Source organism: Apis dorsata, unplaced genomic scaffold, assembly GCF_000469605.1.
Source record: "Apis dorsata unplaced genomic scaffold, Apis dorsata 1.3 scaffold_360, whole genome shotgun sequence".
Lineage (NCBI taxonomy): Eukaryota > Metazoa > Arthropoda > Insecta > Hymenoptera > Apidae > Apis > Apis dorsata.
This window is the reverse complement of record NW_006263625.1, coordinates 54005-71472: the sequence shown is the minus strand read 5'-3', so window position 1 is coordinate 71472 and position 17468 is coordinate 54005. Positions and strand designations below refer to the sequence as shown.

General features: G+C 20.5%; 2 protein-coding genes across 10 annotated transcripts in view; both read right to left on the bottom strand.

The window, feature by feature from the left end:
• The window catches only part of LOC102681687 (AMP deaminase 2), a 22384-nt gene extending 8607 nt beyond the window's left edge, over positions 1 to 13777 (bottom strand). The window contains exons 1-3 of one of the 9 annotated variants that reach the window (XM_006618555.2): positions 13645 to 13777; positions 10449 to 10582; positions 1817 to 1991 (exon numbers count right to left, since the gene is read on the bottom strand). In XM_006618555.2, coding sequence (XP_006618618.1) covers positions 1817 to 1991; positions 10449 to 10578 — 305 coding nt within the window. In that variant the 5' untranslated portion in view covers positions 10579 to 10582; positions 13645 to 13777. Of the gene's footprint in view, positions 1 to 1816; positions 1992 to 2297; positions 2405 to 5205; positions 5464 to 8496; positions 8633 to 8713; positions 9154 to 10448; positions 10583 to 12731; positions 13188 to 13644 lie in introns of those variants that run through there. The other 8 variants (XM_006618554.2, XM_006618553.2, XM_031511885.1 and 5 more) reach the window with 8 other exon arrangements.
• Positions 13778 to 14250: 473 nt separating this feature from the next.
• The window catches only part of LOC102675513 (protein PFC0760c-like), a 5145-nt gene continuing 1927 nt past the window's right edge, over positions 14251 to 17468 (bottom strand). The window contains exon 4 of the mRNA XM_031511883.1: positions 14251 to 17336. Coding sequence (XP_031367743.1) covers positions 14292 to 17336 — 3045 coding nt within the window. The 3' untranslated portion in view covers positions 14251 to 14291. The remainder of the gene's footprint in view (positions 17337 to 17468) is intronic.

The window sequence follows — 17468 nt, the reverse complement described above, 5'->3', positions numbered from 1 at the left end:
ATTTATATTTATTTATAAAAAATTATATATTATAAAAAAAATTTATATATATATTTTTTTTCTAGAAATAGAAAATAGAAATTTTCAAATATATTGTTCAACATATTATATGTATATTTATTTTTTTAATTATTTAGTATCATAGATTAAATCTATTAAAATTCATTAGATTCAATTAAAATTATAAAATAAATTTATCTACTAAATTTATCTAAATTATATTATTATAAATTAACTTATATTATTATTGAAGTTAATTAAACAATTTTTGCAGCTGGAAATGTTTCTTCATTTCATCAAAATATCAAAAAATATTTATTGATCTAAATTTATTTTTGGATAAAATTTAGTATTTGTCATGTAATAAAATAATACAATGTCTTCTATTTAATAATATTATAAAAAATTTATACAGCTTACATTTAAACATTTATTTTTTAAATGGAAAAATATAAAGATTATGGAAAATGCAAAGAAAACTTCCTCATAATATTAGAGAAAAGAAATATTTCTCTTTTAATTACAGGTTAATCATCCGTTAAATTGCTATATAATATTATGTTGCTCAATTCACAGAGCAAGAAATAAAAAAATATTCTTCAGACATATTATCTTTATCGGTGAGTGACCGAAGAAATTGATAAATAAGAAAATTACAATGAAGCAAAATTTGCAAATATAAGTGCAAAATTGTTAAAATACTATGTTGCTATAGAAATAAATAATTGAAATAGTTTGAAGAATACTTAAGAGATACAACTTGAAGATATTACTAAGAGAGCTATTAGAAAAGCCAATATTGTCTAAAAAAAATTAAATTATATTTAATATTCGCAAAGAAAAATAAAAAATTAATAATTTTCAAATGGAAATGGTGTTATATAAGATGGATCTGGAATGAATGGAATTAAATCTAATGAACATACTTAGGGCTGAATTCGAGCAAAAGAATCAATTTAGCTACTACGTCGTGTTAAGCAAATAGTTTAATATGAAGGGGACTTTATTATACTTAGGATGTACGATTATGTTTGACATTGGTCTATTATATTGATTATATTGATTATTATTATAAATGATATAATAAATCAAAATATAGTGTAAAGATATAATTAATTATTTAAATGATTAATTTATTTTTAAAATAATTAAAGTGAAAGAGAAAAACGGATATAGATATATAATTATTGCATACTTAAATAAAATTCGAATCGAACTCGAATATCATTTTAAAATTTATCGATCTTTATAATATTATAAGCGATAAAAGAAAAACATTATTTTACACGACTCTTAAGATAATTCGTTATAATTTTTTTTTTGTTTGAGAAGATATACATAAGTCAATAATAATAAAATTTACTCATTTAAACTAAGAAGATACTTTATCATTGCTATGGAATGGAAGAATACAAGAAACAAGAAAACTTTCCAACGAATAATAATTGAAAAATTAACACTATCGATCTTTAAATATTCCACAAATGATTAATTATTATACAATAATGTAATAATTTGTTTTGCCATAAACTTTTTGTTTATATTAAATTATTTAAATCATTTAATCTTTTTTTTAAAATAAATAATTATTTTTTTATAAAAAATATTTAATGATATTATTCAATATTGATCATACAAATTTGAAATATTTTAGATTCATTTAAAATATTAAATTTAAAAAATACTTATGAAGAGAAGGAAAAGAGTAACTGCAATTAAATTTTTATATAAATTTTTAAAGATTGGGAAATAGAATTAAATAAATAATTCATCTATTTTTGAAAAAATAAAAATACAAATAAATAATGGTACTTACTTGACGGTTAATTGTCTTTGTATCAGAAGTTTTTTCTCAATTTGTTCAATTGGAAATTGTGGAACTTCATATGGAGCAGAAATTTCATTAGGTAATTCATGCGATGCGAGTCTCAAAGAAGTCCCACCACCTGTACCTGTTCCACCTTCCAGACCAAAAACTGGACTCTCACTTCCTACAATGATAAATTACAAGTCTTTTAATTCTATCAACTTTTATATCTTGTATTTAATTAGTTACTCAAAATTTAAACGCTTAAATATTTTTGATCTCATTAACGAAATCGTATGTACTCGCTCAAAATTTTTAACTACAAATTTCAATTAAGTTTTTTGTATTATTTATTGTTATCAATATTAAATATAAAATATTTTTATTGAAATTGTTGAATTCCATAATTCCATAATGAATTCCACCTTAATAAAAAAAAAATTTATACAACAAAAAATTACAAAAATTTATATCGCATTTGAAAAATTACCATCATTTTTTGCTTGTCCAGTTTTCTGTAACCATTCCGTAACAGAATTGCGTTTATATCCAGTCATGTAGTCATTTTCATTACCCAGCACCATTGTGCAAATTATTCTGTGAGTTTAGAAAGATTTTTCAGAATTCTAATATGATTATTTTGAAAATCTTCCATTTTTATCTAATTATAATAATATGAATATTTCTAAATTATTGATTAATTAATTATAATTTTTCTTATATATATTATATGAAGCATTCGTCAAGATGAATTCAACAACATGAGAGAATTTAATTTAATTGAAATATTTTATTTAAATTTTGTGCAATTAAATTTCACAATTAAAAATGCAATTAAAAATGATTTTAATATTTAAAACAATAAAATTTTATTTATATATGTATATTATCATTTATATATATATGTATATTTTATTTTATTTTACAAAAGAAGAAAGTTATAAAGAAAGTTTATAAATTGTTCGTCCATAACTTCAAAATTTTTAAATTCAGGAATTATGAAATGTATATCTCAGCTCATCATGCCTATTAATATTATTTTTAATTCGATATATCTTTTCTTCTTGAGTTATGAATTAAATAATTACAAATAAAATTAAAAATTACAAATTACAATTAGCAACTTCGCCAGCTAAGGGAAAAAAATAACTCAGTAAAATTATCGACGATCATCTATGCTACTTTGTTGAGTCGATATACTGGAAATTTGCATGCATATAAGTTGATCGTCATTTGTAACCTTGATTAATAAATATGTCGGAAATCTGTACACATGCGAATAATATTGCTGCAAAAATTGTATTTTGAAGAAATAACGTCATGTTAATTCTATTTTTACTTTACATCGTATATCGTGTATATATTATATAATCATGTTATATTTAACCATAAGCTATGTAATTTCATTTATCTCCATTTATCTATAATATAAATTAATTTGTTGATTCATTCATTGATTATATTAATTCTTTTCTCAATTTTCTTAAAATAATAACATTATATACAAATTTTTCAATTTAGAAGAGCTCAAAACAGAATATTGAAAATATGGTGAAAATAAATAATTAAAAAAAATTGTTCTTTAAAATAATTAACTTATAAATATCATATTAATTTTAATAAAAAAAGTGATAATAAACTAATATAAAATAAAAACTAATATATATATATATATATATATATATGTATATATATATTATTTTATTAATGTCATATATACATTTATACTTGGAATGTTTTTTACATGGCTATATATTAGAATGTTACGAGCAAAGGACTTAACAAAGTTATACATTACCAACAAAAAGAAAAGAAATGTTTTATAGTCAAGTTCTAAAAAAATTCTCAATAATTGATTTGTAAAATTGATAATTGAATTTATAAAATTGATTTGTTTTAAATTTCTTTCTTTTAATTTATAAATATCATGTTAATTTTAATTTAAATGAAAAATATTATTAAATAAAATTTGAAATTAAATTCCGGACGAAGTTGAATAAAAAAGTTAATATTTGATAAATGCACAAAATCACCAAAATATTTACTTAATTTTTATATTTAAATGATTTTGAATTTATTCGTAAATTGTTGAAATTATCTTAATAATTATCTCTATATAACAAAAATAATAGCTATCAAAATTATTGATTAAATTCATAGTCTAATTATTATATTTATTAATAATATTATATTAATAAATATTAATATAAAATATTATATAATTTATTAAATATTATAAATATTATATTATTTATTATATAAACGTCATGAAATGAAAATATTTATTCGAATTTTCAAATAAAAATAATAAAACATTGTCTTCTTATATTTTTCTTTTCATAAATTTGTTATTTATAAGAAGAACATTATAAGCTAATAAGGCGTAAATATTTTGCATAAAATTCATATTTTACTTTAAACTAAATATAAAATTCTTTTCAAATTTATTCCAAAATTTATTCCAAAAACTATTAAATAATATAATTTCAATTTATCTTTTTAATAACAATCAAAATTAAAGCAACATTTTCTATTTTAAATATTTTATTGATAAAATTGATAATTCAATAAATTTCATGACCTATGACCTATGATAAGTTTACAAAACACAATGTGTATTAATAGAACAGAATGTAGAGAATATCATAAAACGAAGGGCAACGGCTGTTTACATTCCTTAAGTACAATGAATTTTATTTTGTATTTTACCAGCTGGTTTAGATTAATAATTTTATAAATGAACATAATCCAATCATAGTAAACTCATGCTAATAAAAATATGATGATTGACAGTCATGTAATTTTTTATGCAGCATTGTTTAATTTAGGTAACTGTAGATGTAACTGTACTGTACTTTCAATCTATAAATAAAGTTTTTTTTGTATTTACATTGATTCGCGAGTAACTACTTTCAGAAAATATGTCTGCTCGCATGAGTCATCGAGAATTTGATTTGACGAATACCAAAAATACGGAATTATAGCATATATTTATATTTTTAGATATGTAAAAATAAATTACTTCAGTGTTTACATATTTCTCACAGTTATAGTTATATATATATATATATAAAATATGACACACTAGATAATTTTAGTATTTACATGTATCACATAAAAATTAAATTAAATTAAATTAAAAATCTTTGTAAAAAAAAAAACATAATAATTTAGAAAAATATCAATAATGTTTCATAAACAATATAAACACTAATAATGTAAACATTAATTTTTAAAAAAAACAAATCATTGTTAACTGAAAGAAAGTTTTTAAATGACTTTGACAAGTATGTTGTTATTAATATTTTTATTTTGATTGCATATTTAGATCAAAAAATTTATAGCATAAACGATCATTAGTTCAAAATTTCTTAAAAATTTTACAAATATGTAAATACCACACTTTTACTATTTTGAAAATCTACTTTCGATTTCTTTCTTTTAATTTATCACAAATATACACTCCTGTTTCTAAAAAAATTTGACACAAAACTCTTATGCAAAATTATATAAAGAAAAAGACCTGGATGTAAAACGAGACACTCTTAATTCGAGAAGACACTATTCACGTTAACTGATTGCGAGTATCGAATACACTGACTGTAGCGTAGAGTTGGCACTTGGTAGACATCGTAGAATCGGTACGTACAACTACACACTCGTGTATATACATATATACAACTTGCCATCAAGTCTGTTTTCTGGTAGCGCCGTTAACGCACGTACGCCAAGATCGTGAAACAGTTCTCAAGAAGCGTTAACTATCGCACGTTCTCTTATAGCAATATATTATATATATATATATATATATATTTAAATTTCACTCATTATATTGATCTTTATAGAATTAGCTGTTTTTTCAATAAATATAATTTAAATTATTTATTAATACTTTAATATTTTCACATACATACTTCAAATGTTTGAAGTTAATCGTATTTTTCGTATATGCATATTTCATTTTATGATAAATAACCTCTCAAGATGAAGTTATGCTAAAATTAATATAGAATGATAATGAATCACTAATGACATAAAAATAGTATGCGTAGAAATAACTTGAACATTTATTAAAATTTTTACATAGACATATGAGTACATCTGTATAAAAATTATAATTGATGTATGTATTTTTATTTGACTCATTGCTATATATATATATATATATATAATGTACACATAGCATTCGTATAAAGTGTAATTGTCAAAATAAAATCAAAATATTTTATATATATATATATATATATGATTCTATTATAAATTTCTATTATGAAGATTAATATTAAACAAATATTAAGTTTTATTAAATTAAGTGTATTAAGTTTTATTAAATTAATCATTTGCATTTAAAGTATTATTAATAAAGATTTAAATGTATCTTGTGATCATCAATAATCTGAATAACTCAAATATCATATGCATATATAATTTAATACTTATATATCTACATATGCATATACATAAATAATTATTTGAAATTAATTGATTATTTGATATTGAATTTCAATATATTAAACATCTTTTTCATAAATTTTATTAGTTAATATATGACAAATAATCTATCTTCTAATTACTTATATTTTGTTATCTATAAATTAGTAGAAAATTAAGCTATCAAAAAAGTATTTCACACATTGGCAGAAATTAAAATCAATGTGCCAAAGTTATCTAATCAATATAAATCTGTACAAAATATTACTTTGAAAAATTAATTCTGATAACAAAAATTATAGAAACATATAATAAATAATAAATAAATTACATAATAAATTTATATACATAATAATAATAATGCATAATAATTCAATTTATAATATATAATTATTTTTTATAAATCAAAATTATTTTTATATTATTAAATTTAATAATGCAATAATTACTATTTTTATGCAATGTACAATTTTGCAATGTATAATTTTCACTTTACTCTTACTTATGGACGATTTAGTTATATCCGTAATACTCATTATCAAATTATCGTAGATAATCTTTCTATATTCACACAAATATCACTTTTCTTAATTATATTTTTTAATAGTAACTAATAATTGATGATACATAATCATAGAATCGTTTCATGAAAAGCCTTCAAATATTTTTATAAATAACTAATATGTAAAATTCTCTATTTCGGATTCATAACTTTTCATGAATTAGATTTTGGCACTTGATCAATGTCTGAATTTAACTATTAGAATTTCTTCATGTATTAATAAACAATATTAATAAATGCACTGAATCAATTAAATAATTTATAAAAATATTTTTCTTCAACTATTCAATTAATATATTTCATTAATATTACATTTAAAAAATCTTTTCAAAATGTTTTCAATATCATATATTTTTATGCGATTATTAATTATTTATAAAGTATATATTTCGATGGTTAAATAAAATGAATTATTTATTATATATTATATTATTCTAAACAAAAGCTAATAAGAATTTTTCCACCTTTTTTCTTCAAATATAGTTTCCGTGATAATTTATTCATAATTGAATTCATCGTATGAAATTACAAAGAATCTTTTAAATGCTAATTACTTCCAATTTTCTTCTTTCTATTTTAAACAGATCCACAATATTGAATAAAATTATATCAAACTATTTAATCAAACACATAATAAAAATATTATTTGATTGAAAATTAAAAAATATGGATTAATAAAATACTACATAATAATAATATCGTTATATTCACATGATTAAATTATTAATTCAAGTATACTTTATATATCAAATTCTTTGAATAATACAAAATATTACGAAGACTATCTTATTTTAAAAATAAAAAATACTTTAAATAAAATCTATATTGTCTACTTGTATATTACTACTTTAATTACGTAAATGTGAATTCTTTGAGAAAAACTTCCTATTTGAATTTGAATATTATGAAATACTAAATTGCATCGATAATAACACGAACGTAAAAAAATGCAAATGCTTATACATACAAATTACTGATAAGATATCTAACCTAATTGATAGATTGGTGGTATTATATGTACCATTATCCGATTTAAACAAAGATAAAAATATATGTATATATATTACAAATTTGATTTTTATAATATTTAAATTAAAACATATTTCATTAAATAATTTAAAAATTAATAGAAAATGAAAATATAAAATATAACTAAATAATTTACAATTGATATCGAATTATATTAACAAACAATGAAATGATACAAAAAATTTTGTATTATATTGTTTATTTTTTTTAGTGTAGTATGATGTATGAATCATCATTTAAATTATTTATAAGTTAAAATTTTGAGATTCACAGACAGATATTATTTATAATTTAAAAATCCATAATATAAATGAACATAAATATAAAAATGAATAATGAACAATATTATAACTTTTATTTATTCCTTGCATTTATATAGCATAAAAAAATAATAATGAAAAAATTAAAAAAAAATTGAAATGAATAACTTTTTTTAATCATTACACAATAGAAACTTTAACTTTAAAAAATTTTGAAAAAGAATATTTATTTTTTGTACTTTTTAACAATAATATAATAGTATACAAATATAAAAATAGTATCATAAAAATCTTAATATATTCATTAATAATATCATAACAATTTTAATATATTTATAATTGTTATGATAATATTTTTTTGTTAAAAATATAAATTTTTAAATACAAAAAAATCAATTCTTTCTTACCTTCATCCTCAGGATCTATAAAAAAATTTGGTATCCTCGGACAAAGAAAAAAATCGTTTTCTAAGGAAGTGACACCTCTACTTGACATGATTCGATTTATAGACGAACACCGAACACTTCACTCACGATATAAATTTGAAATAATTTATATTCTAAAAATTTGTAATAAATATAATAAATATATTTAGATTTTTTCATAAGAAATATTTTTGCTTCGAATACACACCAATCTTTTTTCTTTGTAATAATGAATTCTTCTCCTTATTACACTGTTCAGTTAACAACTGAATTTTATGCCTCAACGTCAAGTTAACTATACTTAGTTTATCCAATGTTATGACACACGTGTGCTAACCATTTAACTCTATACTAAATAAATATTATTCGTCAATGTTATTTGTTATCTATATATGAAATCCACACAGTCACTCGTAATTAATGTAATTTTATACACATTTAGTGCATCTAATTATATGTTTCTTTACGATAGACTGAACGCAGACGATAATACTAATACACCAAAATGATACTGTTTATTGTTAGAAACATTGGTTCTCTATGTCGAATAGGTATTTACAAAATGGAAAAATATCAAAAAAGTGACCGACGTTCTCTCGATCGTATAAAACAGAATTATTATTATCACAAAACTAGTTCACTAGTCTTCTTCTTATTTCTTTTTATTTTTGTTCACGTATTAAAAATCTTGAACAAACTAATGTACAATGCATGAACTGAGAGAAGATGGTTGCACGATGGCAAAAATACTATTCAGTGCGTGAAGGCAAGAAAGAGGACGAAAACAAAATGAAGAACGCAAACAAAATGTAGGCTCTATGCCAAATTTCAAAAACGTCATTTGATGATATACTGCCATCATGCGTAATGATTTCTTATGTGTATAATATTATATCTATTTTAAAGTAGTTTTATAATGTTTTATGCCGTAAATTAATCAAATTAAACCAAAAGTTATTTTTTATACTTCTTTGATATTATTTTTATGTACTTTTGTTTTTATATTTTTATATGTAAATAAGACATTATAAAATATCAGTTTGCATGCTAATAATACGTGTTTGAATAATTATGTACATATTTATTTTCAAAATTAATAAACATATAATCTGTATACTTAAGTAAAAATATTTATATCAATTGGCGAAATAATTCCTAAAAATATAAACAATATATAAAAAAAAATAAATCTTATATAAAAAACATAATTCTATATAATTATAATAATTGAAAAATAATAAAAAAAATAATTTTTCAATTAAATTATTCTTAACAATAAATAATTTTATTTATTATTGAAAATTATAAATTATTATTAGAATGAAGTGAAATAAAGCCATGTTAATGTCATACAATATATTATCGATCCTCTTAAAAATTTTACTATCGAATGAATGATAACTATTTTCATGACTCTATTTTTTTTCTTCAGCATTGTTATCAAAAACATATAATGTTATCTATAGATAAGCTAAAATTACAGTATCATATTTAAGTTATGTTTTACGCTTTGATGATACGCTCATAAGGCAAGTGCGTTAAAAAAAAATATTATCACTAATACAAAATGTTTCACTGTAAAAAAATGTAAATAATAGCTATTAATAGCATAACTATTTCAATTTTTTTTGTTTACAAATAATAAAATTGAATAAGTGCAAAAATTATAACTTTTGATATAAATATACACTATACTTTTATAAAAATAATTTATTAAATTAATTGTATAATCTTTGAATTGTCATTATAATATAATTTTTCTATAAAAATATATATATTATTTTCTAATTATAAATTCAATTAATTGATCAATATATATAAAATTATATATATATAATTTGCAATTCTATTACCTCAAATTACAATTATAAATTATAAATTGCTCATTACTATAATTATATATTTGATATGGAATATCAAAAAATGAAACTTACGGTCACGATGATGATCGACATTATGCGGTGTTGTTGAACTATCAGCGTCACCTTCACCATCTAATTCGTAATAAATCCTATTGGTTCCACTATTAACATCCTTCATGCCGTTTATTACCAGATCTTCCATCCTTCTATGAACATGTAGATATATTTTGATTTCTTTTTCCATCTAAATTTAACCGTCTGAATTTTAATATATTTCAATTGTATCACTATTATAGTATATGAAAAACACAATATTGCCATTAATTAATTCAATATTGTCATTAAAACTATGTTATGAATAAATATAAATTTAATTCAGTTCTATCTACAAGTATACTATATTGTATATGAATGTCATGTTCAATATAATATATATATATATAAAAGAAATGTATATATCATTTATTTACATGAAATCATTAAAAAATTAATGAAAAACAATAATAAATAATAAATAATAACAAAAAAACAAAACAAAAAATTTTGTTATTTCTAATCAATTTCTATTCATTATTCGCTTCTTGTTAATTCTTGTTAATTTTTTATATTATGATAATAATGGAATTTTGCGTTAATTTAAATCGAATTTATATTTGACTAAAATAATATTTAGAAAAAAAATTAAGTTTATTAAAACTGAATTATATTTGTGAACTTGTAATTGTTCAAGAAAAATATATAATGTGTTTATTTTTTTTTTTATAAAACAATTAATATATAGTAATTATATATAAAATTATATCCAAAATATATATAGAATTTGTTTTTATTAAAATCTTTTTAAATGCAAGTTCAAAATTTAAATAATAAAATAAAAATAAAATAAAATAAAAAAATAAATATGTAATAAAAAAATCAATAACAGACAAAAAATTATTATATTATTTATAAATAAAACACATTTATATTTTTCATTTATAAAATCTAAGAATAAGAGATGTTGAATTATAATAAATATTTTCTAATTAATGTTAAATATAATAAAAAATATATAAATAAAAATAATAATTAAAATATATATTAAATATTCCAAGATTGATGAACAAACGAATGATATATCTGTGACGATGTAATTGAATTATGTTAAGAATAATATTAAAAAAGATAAAATTTTAAATAATGCGGATGAGAACAATATAAAAAATTCCTTCACGAAATTTTTTTATTTGCGAAATTCTCATTTGACTTAGGAAAGATTAAAAAAAAAAAACAATTCGAGGTAATCTTCTCAAGATATATTCAAAATTTTTGATATCCACATTTGCATTGAGAAACATAATAATTGACATTTGTAAGCAAAATTTAAAATAAAACATAAAATCATTCGAATTTATTGAAATTAAACAAAGTTTCCAAACTTTGATCTTCCTATTTAAATTTTATAAATTGTATTTGAGGACACAATTGAGTATTGTATTTCAATCTTTTCATGTATGTAATTATTTATCATTTTATTTATTATTCAAAAAAATATTTTAAATATAACTTACTCTCAAAAGAAGAGCATTTAATTCTGGATATAAGTTTTATTTACCAAAAAATTCTTGAAATTTTTTCAAAGTAATTTGTTTTTTAAATCAATATATAAATTAATAGACTTATTTTAATATTATTTTTAATATTATTTTAAAGATTATTTATAAAATCTTTTTATAAAATCCCATTTCAAGAAAAATCGAAGATATAAAAAAAATGATTTTATTTTAAAACTATATTTCTATTTAATTAAGTGGTAAGTGAAACATTTTTCAAAAATTCAATAAAAGAAATCTTAATATTTACAATAAAATTAATGTTTTGTTTATGATGATAATAGATTAATGATAACTTATATGCAATAAATAAAATAATTGTAGGAAATAACTTTAAATTGAGTTGAAAGTTAATTTAAAAGTTACTTTATATATAGATTAATGATTTCTCGAAATGGTTACATGTCTAGTTAAACGAAAATACAAATCTAAAAAAAACGAAAATCAATTTAAAATCTAAAATTCTTTATTTAGATAAAATTTATGTTTAAATATGATAAAAATTTATTCATTCATTCAAAATGAAATAAATTTTAGAATAAATCTTTAAAACATATTTTTAAATAATAAAATAATTTAATAAATAATTACATAAAAAAATTCAAATGATATATCTTATATATGATATAAAATAAAATAAATAATTTGAATTAATCTATCATTATTTAAATTAAAAGATACATAATATTAATATGATAATTGTATTAATAATCATAATATTAATCGTATTAATCGTATAATAATATTAATATAATTTTCTTACACTTTAGTTATTTTCAGATCTTACGCATGAAACGTCACTATATGTTTTTTCTTTTTTTTAGATCACTTAAACATCACTCAATATAAATAATATATATTCATAAATTATATACATATGTATATATACATTACACAATAATGAAAGTAATCACAGAACACTGTTTTCTAAATATTTGATATTTAAATAACTACATTCATGAAGCATTCAGAATTTGCCTTTTATAGTAGCTTTTCTTATAGATACAACAAGGTCACGATGTTATAATTTAATAGTATATATGAAAAACAGATTCACTTATATTATACATACGTATTTTTTTTTATAAATATCACTAATTTATTAAGCATAAAAGAAGAACTTCATAAGTGATATAATTCTTAATAATAAAGGAAATATCACACATAAAACTTCCGGCACGCTGGAGCGTGCTGTTAGCTAGAGACTGTCACTGCATGTTTCAGCCGCGATATGTTGTATAGGATCGTATCTAGTATCATAAGAACCTTCTTATAATCTTGATAGAAAGATGATGAATAGAACTCATTCAAACGATAAAAATATCTGAATGAATACATTTGAGAATAATAATTTTTTTTAAAATTGTTCTTAAATCTTTAAATTTTTCAATAATCATAATAAAATAACCTCATTTATAAACATAAATCTGGCTTGTTTATTAATACTTAATATACAAAATGTATAAAAACAATTTTCACATATAATATTGTGAATGTATATTATAATGTTGCTTGTAAGTTTTAATAAATTTATTCATTAAATAAATAGAAAAATTGAAAATAGAATAATAATTCATAGTTGATAGATTTTAAATAATATTATATTATAAAATATTAAACTTATTGTAAGCGTTAATAGAAATCATTGAAATATTTAAAAAAACAAAATTTTTCACCTGAAATCTTAAAGGTAGTACAAATGAAGAAGACTACGGCAATGGGCACGATTAGTCGAGTGGCGCCATAGCGATATGAAGCACGTCACACAATTGGCGCAGACTCACAACTGTCGATCTTGTGAAAATCCATATCGCATGACACAACAAATTAATATTCTTGGAAAATATTAAAAGATATAATATTTTATGAAATTTATAATAAATATTTAATCAAAAAAAAAAATAAATTTTAATATTTATTAACTCTATATCTATTAAATCTTGAAATTTGTACATAATATGTATATATATTATATTATATTATATTATATTATATTGTATTATATATATTATATTATATTAAAACTATATAATAGAAATAAAAATTCGAAAAATATCTACTATTCGATATATTATTTAAAAAAAAAATAATAATATGAATCGAACAAAATAGGAAAAAATAATAATGGAAATATTATATAATATTGTGAATTTTTTTTTATTAACATACGTAACTTTATTAAGTTAAATTGCATTATTAAATATAATATTAAATAATATATTAAATATAATATAAGCATATATTATATGTTTTAAAAAAAATTTCACATGGAGAGTCAAATATATTTTATACAATATGTTTTTGTAACAGATTTTTTTGCATTTTAATTAAAATCGAAATCACTTTCTGTATTTGATATATTTCTTTCGATTGTGCTATCTGTATCAGAATCTAACAAAGATTTAATTACATCTTTCGTTTTTTTCTCTTCATTTTCAGAAGATAATTTTTCATTTTTATTCTCAACTTTCGTGTCAAGTTTTTCTTCTATTTTTTTATGTTTTAATTCTTGTAATTCTTTGCATTCTTGAGTTTCTTTATTTTCTTCTTGTTGTATCTGATTAGGATCATAATCAGTATATGGAAAAGATTGATTTATATGGATATCGCTTATTTGATTCGAATCATATTGTTGGTCATAAGCATATTCATATTGTTGATTCGTATCTTCCTGGTATTGTATGTTAGGATCATGTTCATACTGATTTTCAGAATCATATTGTTCGTCTATATATTCTTCGTATTGTTCGCTCGATCCTTGCATATATTCTTGATTAATATATTCTTGATATTCTTGATTTTCATTATTTTCATACATTGTGTTTTCTTTATAATTATGTTCTTGATTAGTTTCATATGATGTATTTGGATCATAATTTTGATTTTGATTAGTATCATATAATGCATTTGCATTGTAATTTTCATCTTGATTAATTTCATATGAAATGTTTGAATCATAATTTTGTTTCTGATTAGCTTCATACATATTTTGATCATAATTTTGATTTTGATTATTTTCATATAATGCATTTTGATCATAATTTTGTTTTTCATACATAACATAATCTTTATTTAAATCAGTATATTCTGTTTCATAATTTTGCATATAATTTTGTGTTTGATTAGACTCTTCGAAATAATTTTGACTGCCATATTCATCATTTTGTATTATTACCTCTTGTCTGTTATTTTCAGATACGTTATCAGATACAAAATTAATTTCATCACATTCTTGTATTTGCTCATTGTCAATTTTATTCTCATCATCGATTTGATTTTTCGTTGATTCTATATTTTGAATAATATTTTCATTTTTTGTATATTTTTTATTTTTATATTCTATTTCTTGATGTTGCGAAATATGTTCATTTATTTCTACTTCATTTTCGTTTACGAATCCTTCTTTTGGTTCAAGACTTTCTTCTTTTAATTCATTTTTCGTGCTATCTGTATCTATATATTTTTCATTCACATCTTCTCTACAATTTTTTTCATCTTTTCGATTCTCTATAGTATTTTTCTCTAAATTTAAAGATCTAATTTGCTCTACATTATCCTTTAATTTAAAATTATCAATAACAAATCCTTCCTTATCTAAATGATTTTCAGCTTCTTGAGTTAAATCTATTTCCTTTACCCATTTCTGTAAAAGATCCACATTCCATGGTTCTAAATCTTCGACAGTATCAAATGAATCTTGATTAAGATTTGATTCTATTGCGATATAAATATTATCTTTCTCATTATAATTTTCTTTCTGTATATTTTTTAAAGTAACATTCTTATTATCTTGCTCCATAATTTTATCGTCTAATAAAATATCGGAATCATTGTGCTCATCGCTTTTCATTTTAATTAATTGCTGTTGAGATTGTCTTGGAATGTTATCTACACTATTAATATTCTCTTTCCTACAATTTTCAATATTTTGATGTAGATCTAATTTTGGTTTATGTAACTTAATATCGCTGCTAATTTCGTCTTTCGCGACGTAGTTTCTTTCGAAAATCGGAATATGGTTTTGCATGGTTTCAACCAATTCAACATTTCTATTTTTATTTATACATTCTTTTTCAGAACTAGTAACATTTAAATCCATTGTTCTAGATGCGAGATCATCCGCTAATGACAAAACCTTTTCAACTTCTTTAGATATTTTTTCTTTCGATTGATGTTCAACAAAATCCCCTAAATTATCATTTAATGAAGAAATATTAAGTATGTTATCAGTTATATTTTGTTCTTGATCAAGTTCTTCCAAACTCTGCGTATCAAGATCATAATGAAGTTTCCGAATTTTATCAATGTAACTGTCTAATTCATTTTCTACAATCATCGTTGTTCTACGTTTGTCTTCTATAGCGGATTGTTTCGCATTTGTCGACAATCTTGTATTAATTGAGATTTTTGGGGTAAAATGTTTGTGACGTTTTATCATATTATCAACGTCGAAAGTCTTTAATGAATGCACAGGAATATCACTAACAAATTTATGTTTTGGTTTAAAATAATTAGATTTTTTCCACGAATAATCAAAGTAATTTGGAGAAACTTGTCTCGATAACGTCAGAGATTTGTTTAATGAAGATGTATCATTTTGTTTTACAGATGTTGATATAGTTCTGTGAACTGGAGATAGTTCATCGATATCTTTTGTTTGCATTTGTATATTATTTAACAATATTTTATTATTTTCTTGTTGAGAAGATTGTACAACTGATGATGAATGAATGTCTTGTAAATTTATTGGAATATATTGATTTTTAGTTATATCCAAAGATTTACATTGTGATATATCATTGATAGTATGTTCCGGATTTACAAAATGCGTAATAGTATGGGCTATTTCCATTTGTTTTGATAAAGGTTTATTAAAATTATAATGCGAAAGAGTTTGTTGATTTAATGAACTCGATCGATTTGATGATACATATGGAACGTGTAAATTTGAATCAATTTGTATATAAGATTGCTTTCGTGGCAATAAATTTTGGGTTGGTAATTGTTGAACCAATTCATTGTTTTGTAAAATTATCGGATACGATTGGAAAATATTTTGATCGTTTCTTTGTTGATTTAAATTTGATTGTGTAATATTTCGTTGATAATAATCACAAGACGTGTTTTGAACCGATTTTATTAAACCTTCTGACGCAGATGATGGAGAAATCGATCGATTCTTTTGAGAATTCAATCGCAATAATTTAGGTGATAATACATTTTCTATTTCAGGAGAAATTTGTTTCGTAGTGATATCCTTTTTTAAATATTTATTTTTAGTTTGATTTGTTATATTGTCGTCATTAATATTACTTGTCGATGAAAGAGGAATCGTATGAATACGATGAAGATAAGATTCATATTGTTTCTGTAAAAACGAGATATTCTATGTTGCAATGTATATTTAACAACATGCTACACATTTCAAATAAATATTTAGTATTTTATATTTATACAATTATATATACTATGCATTAATTAATAAATTACTATATATTAT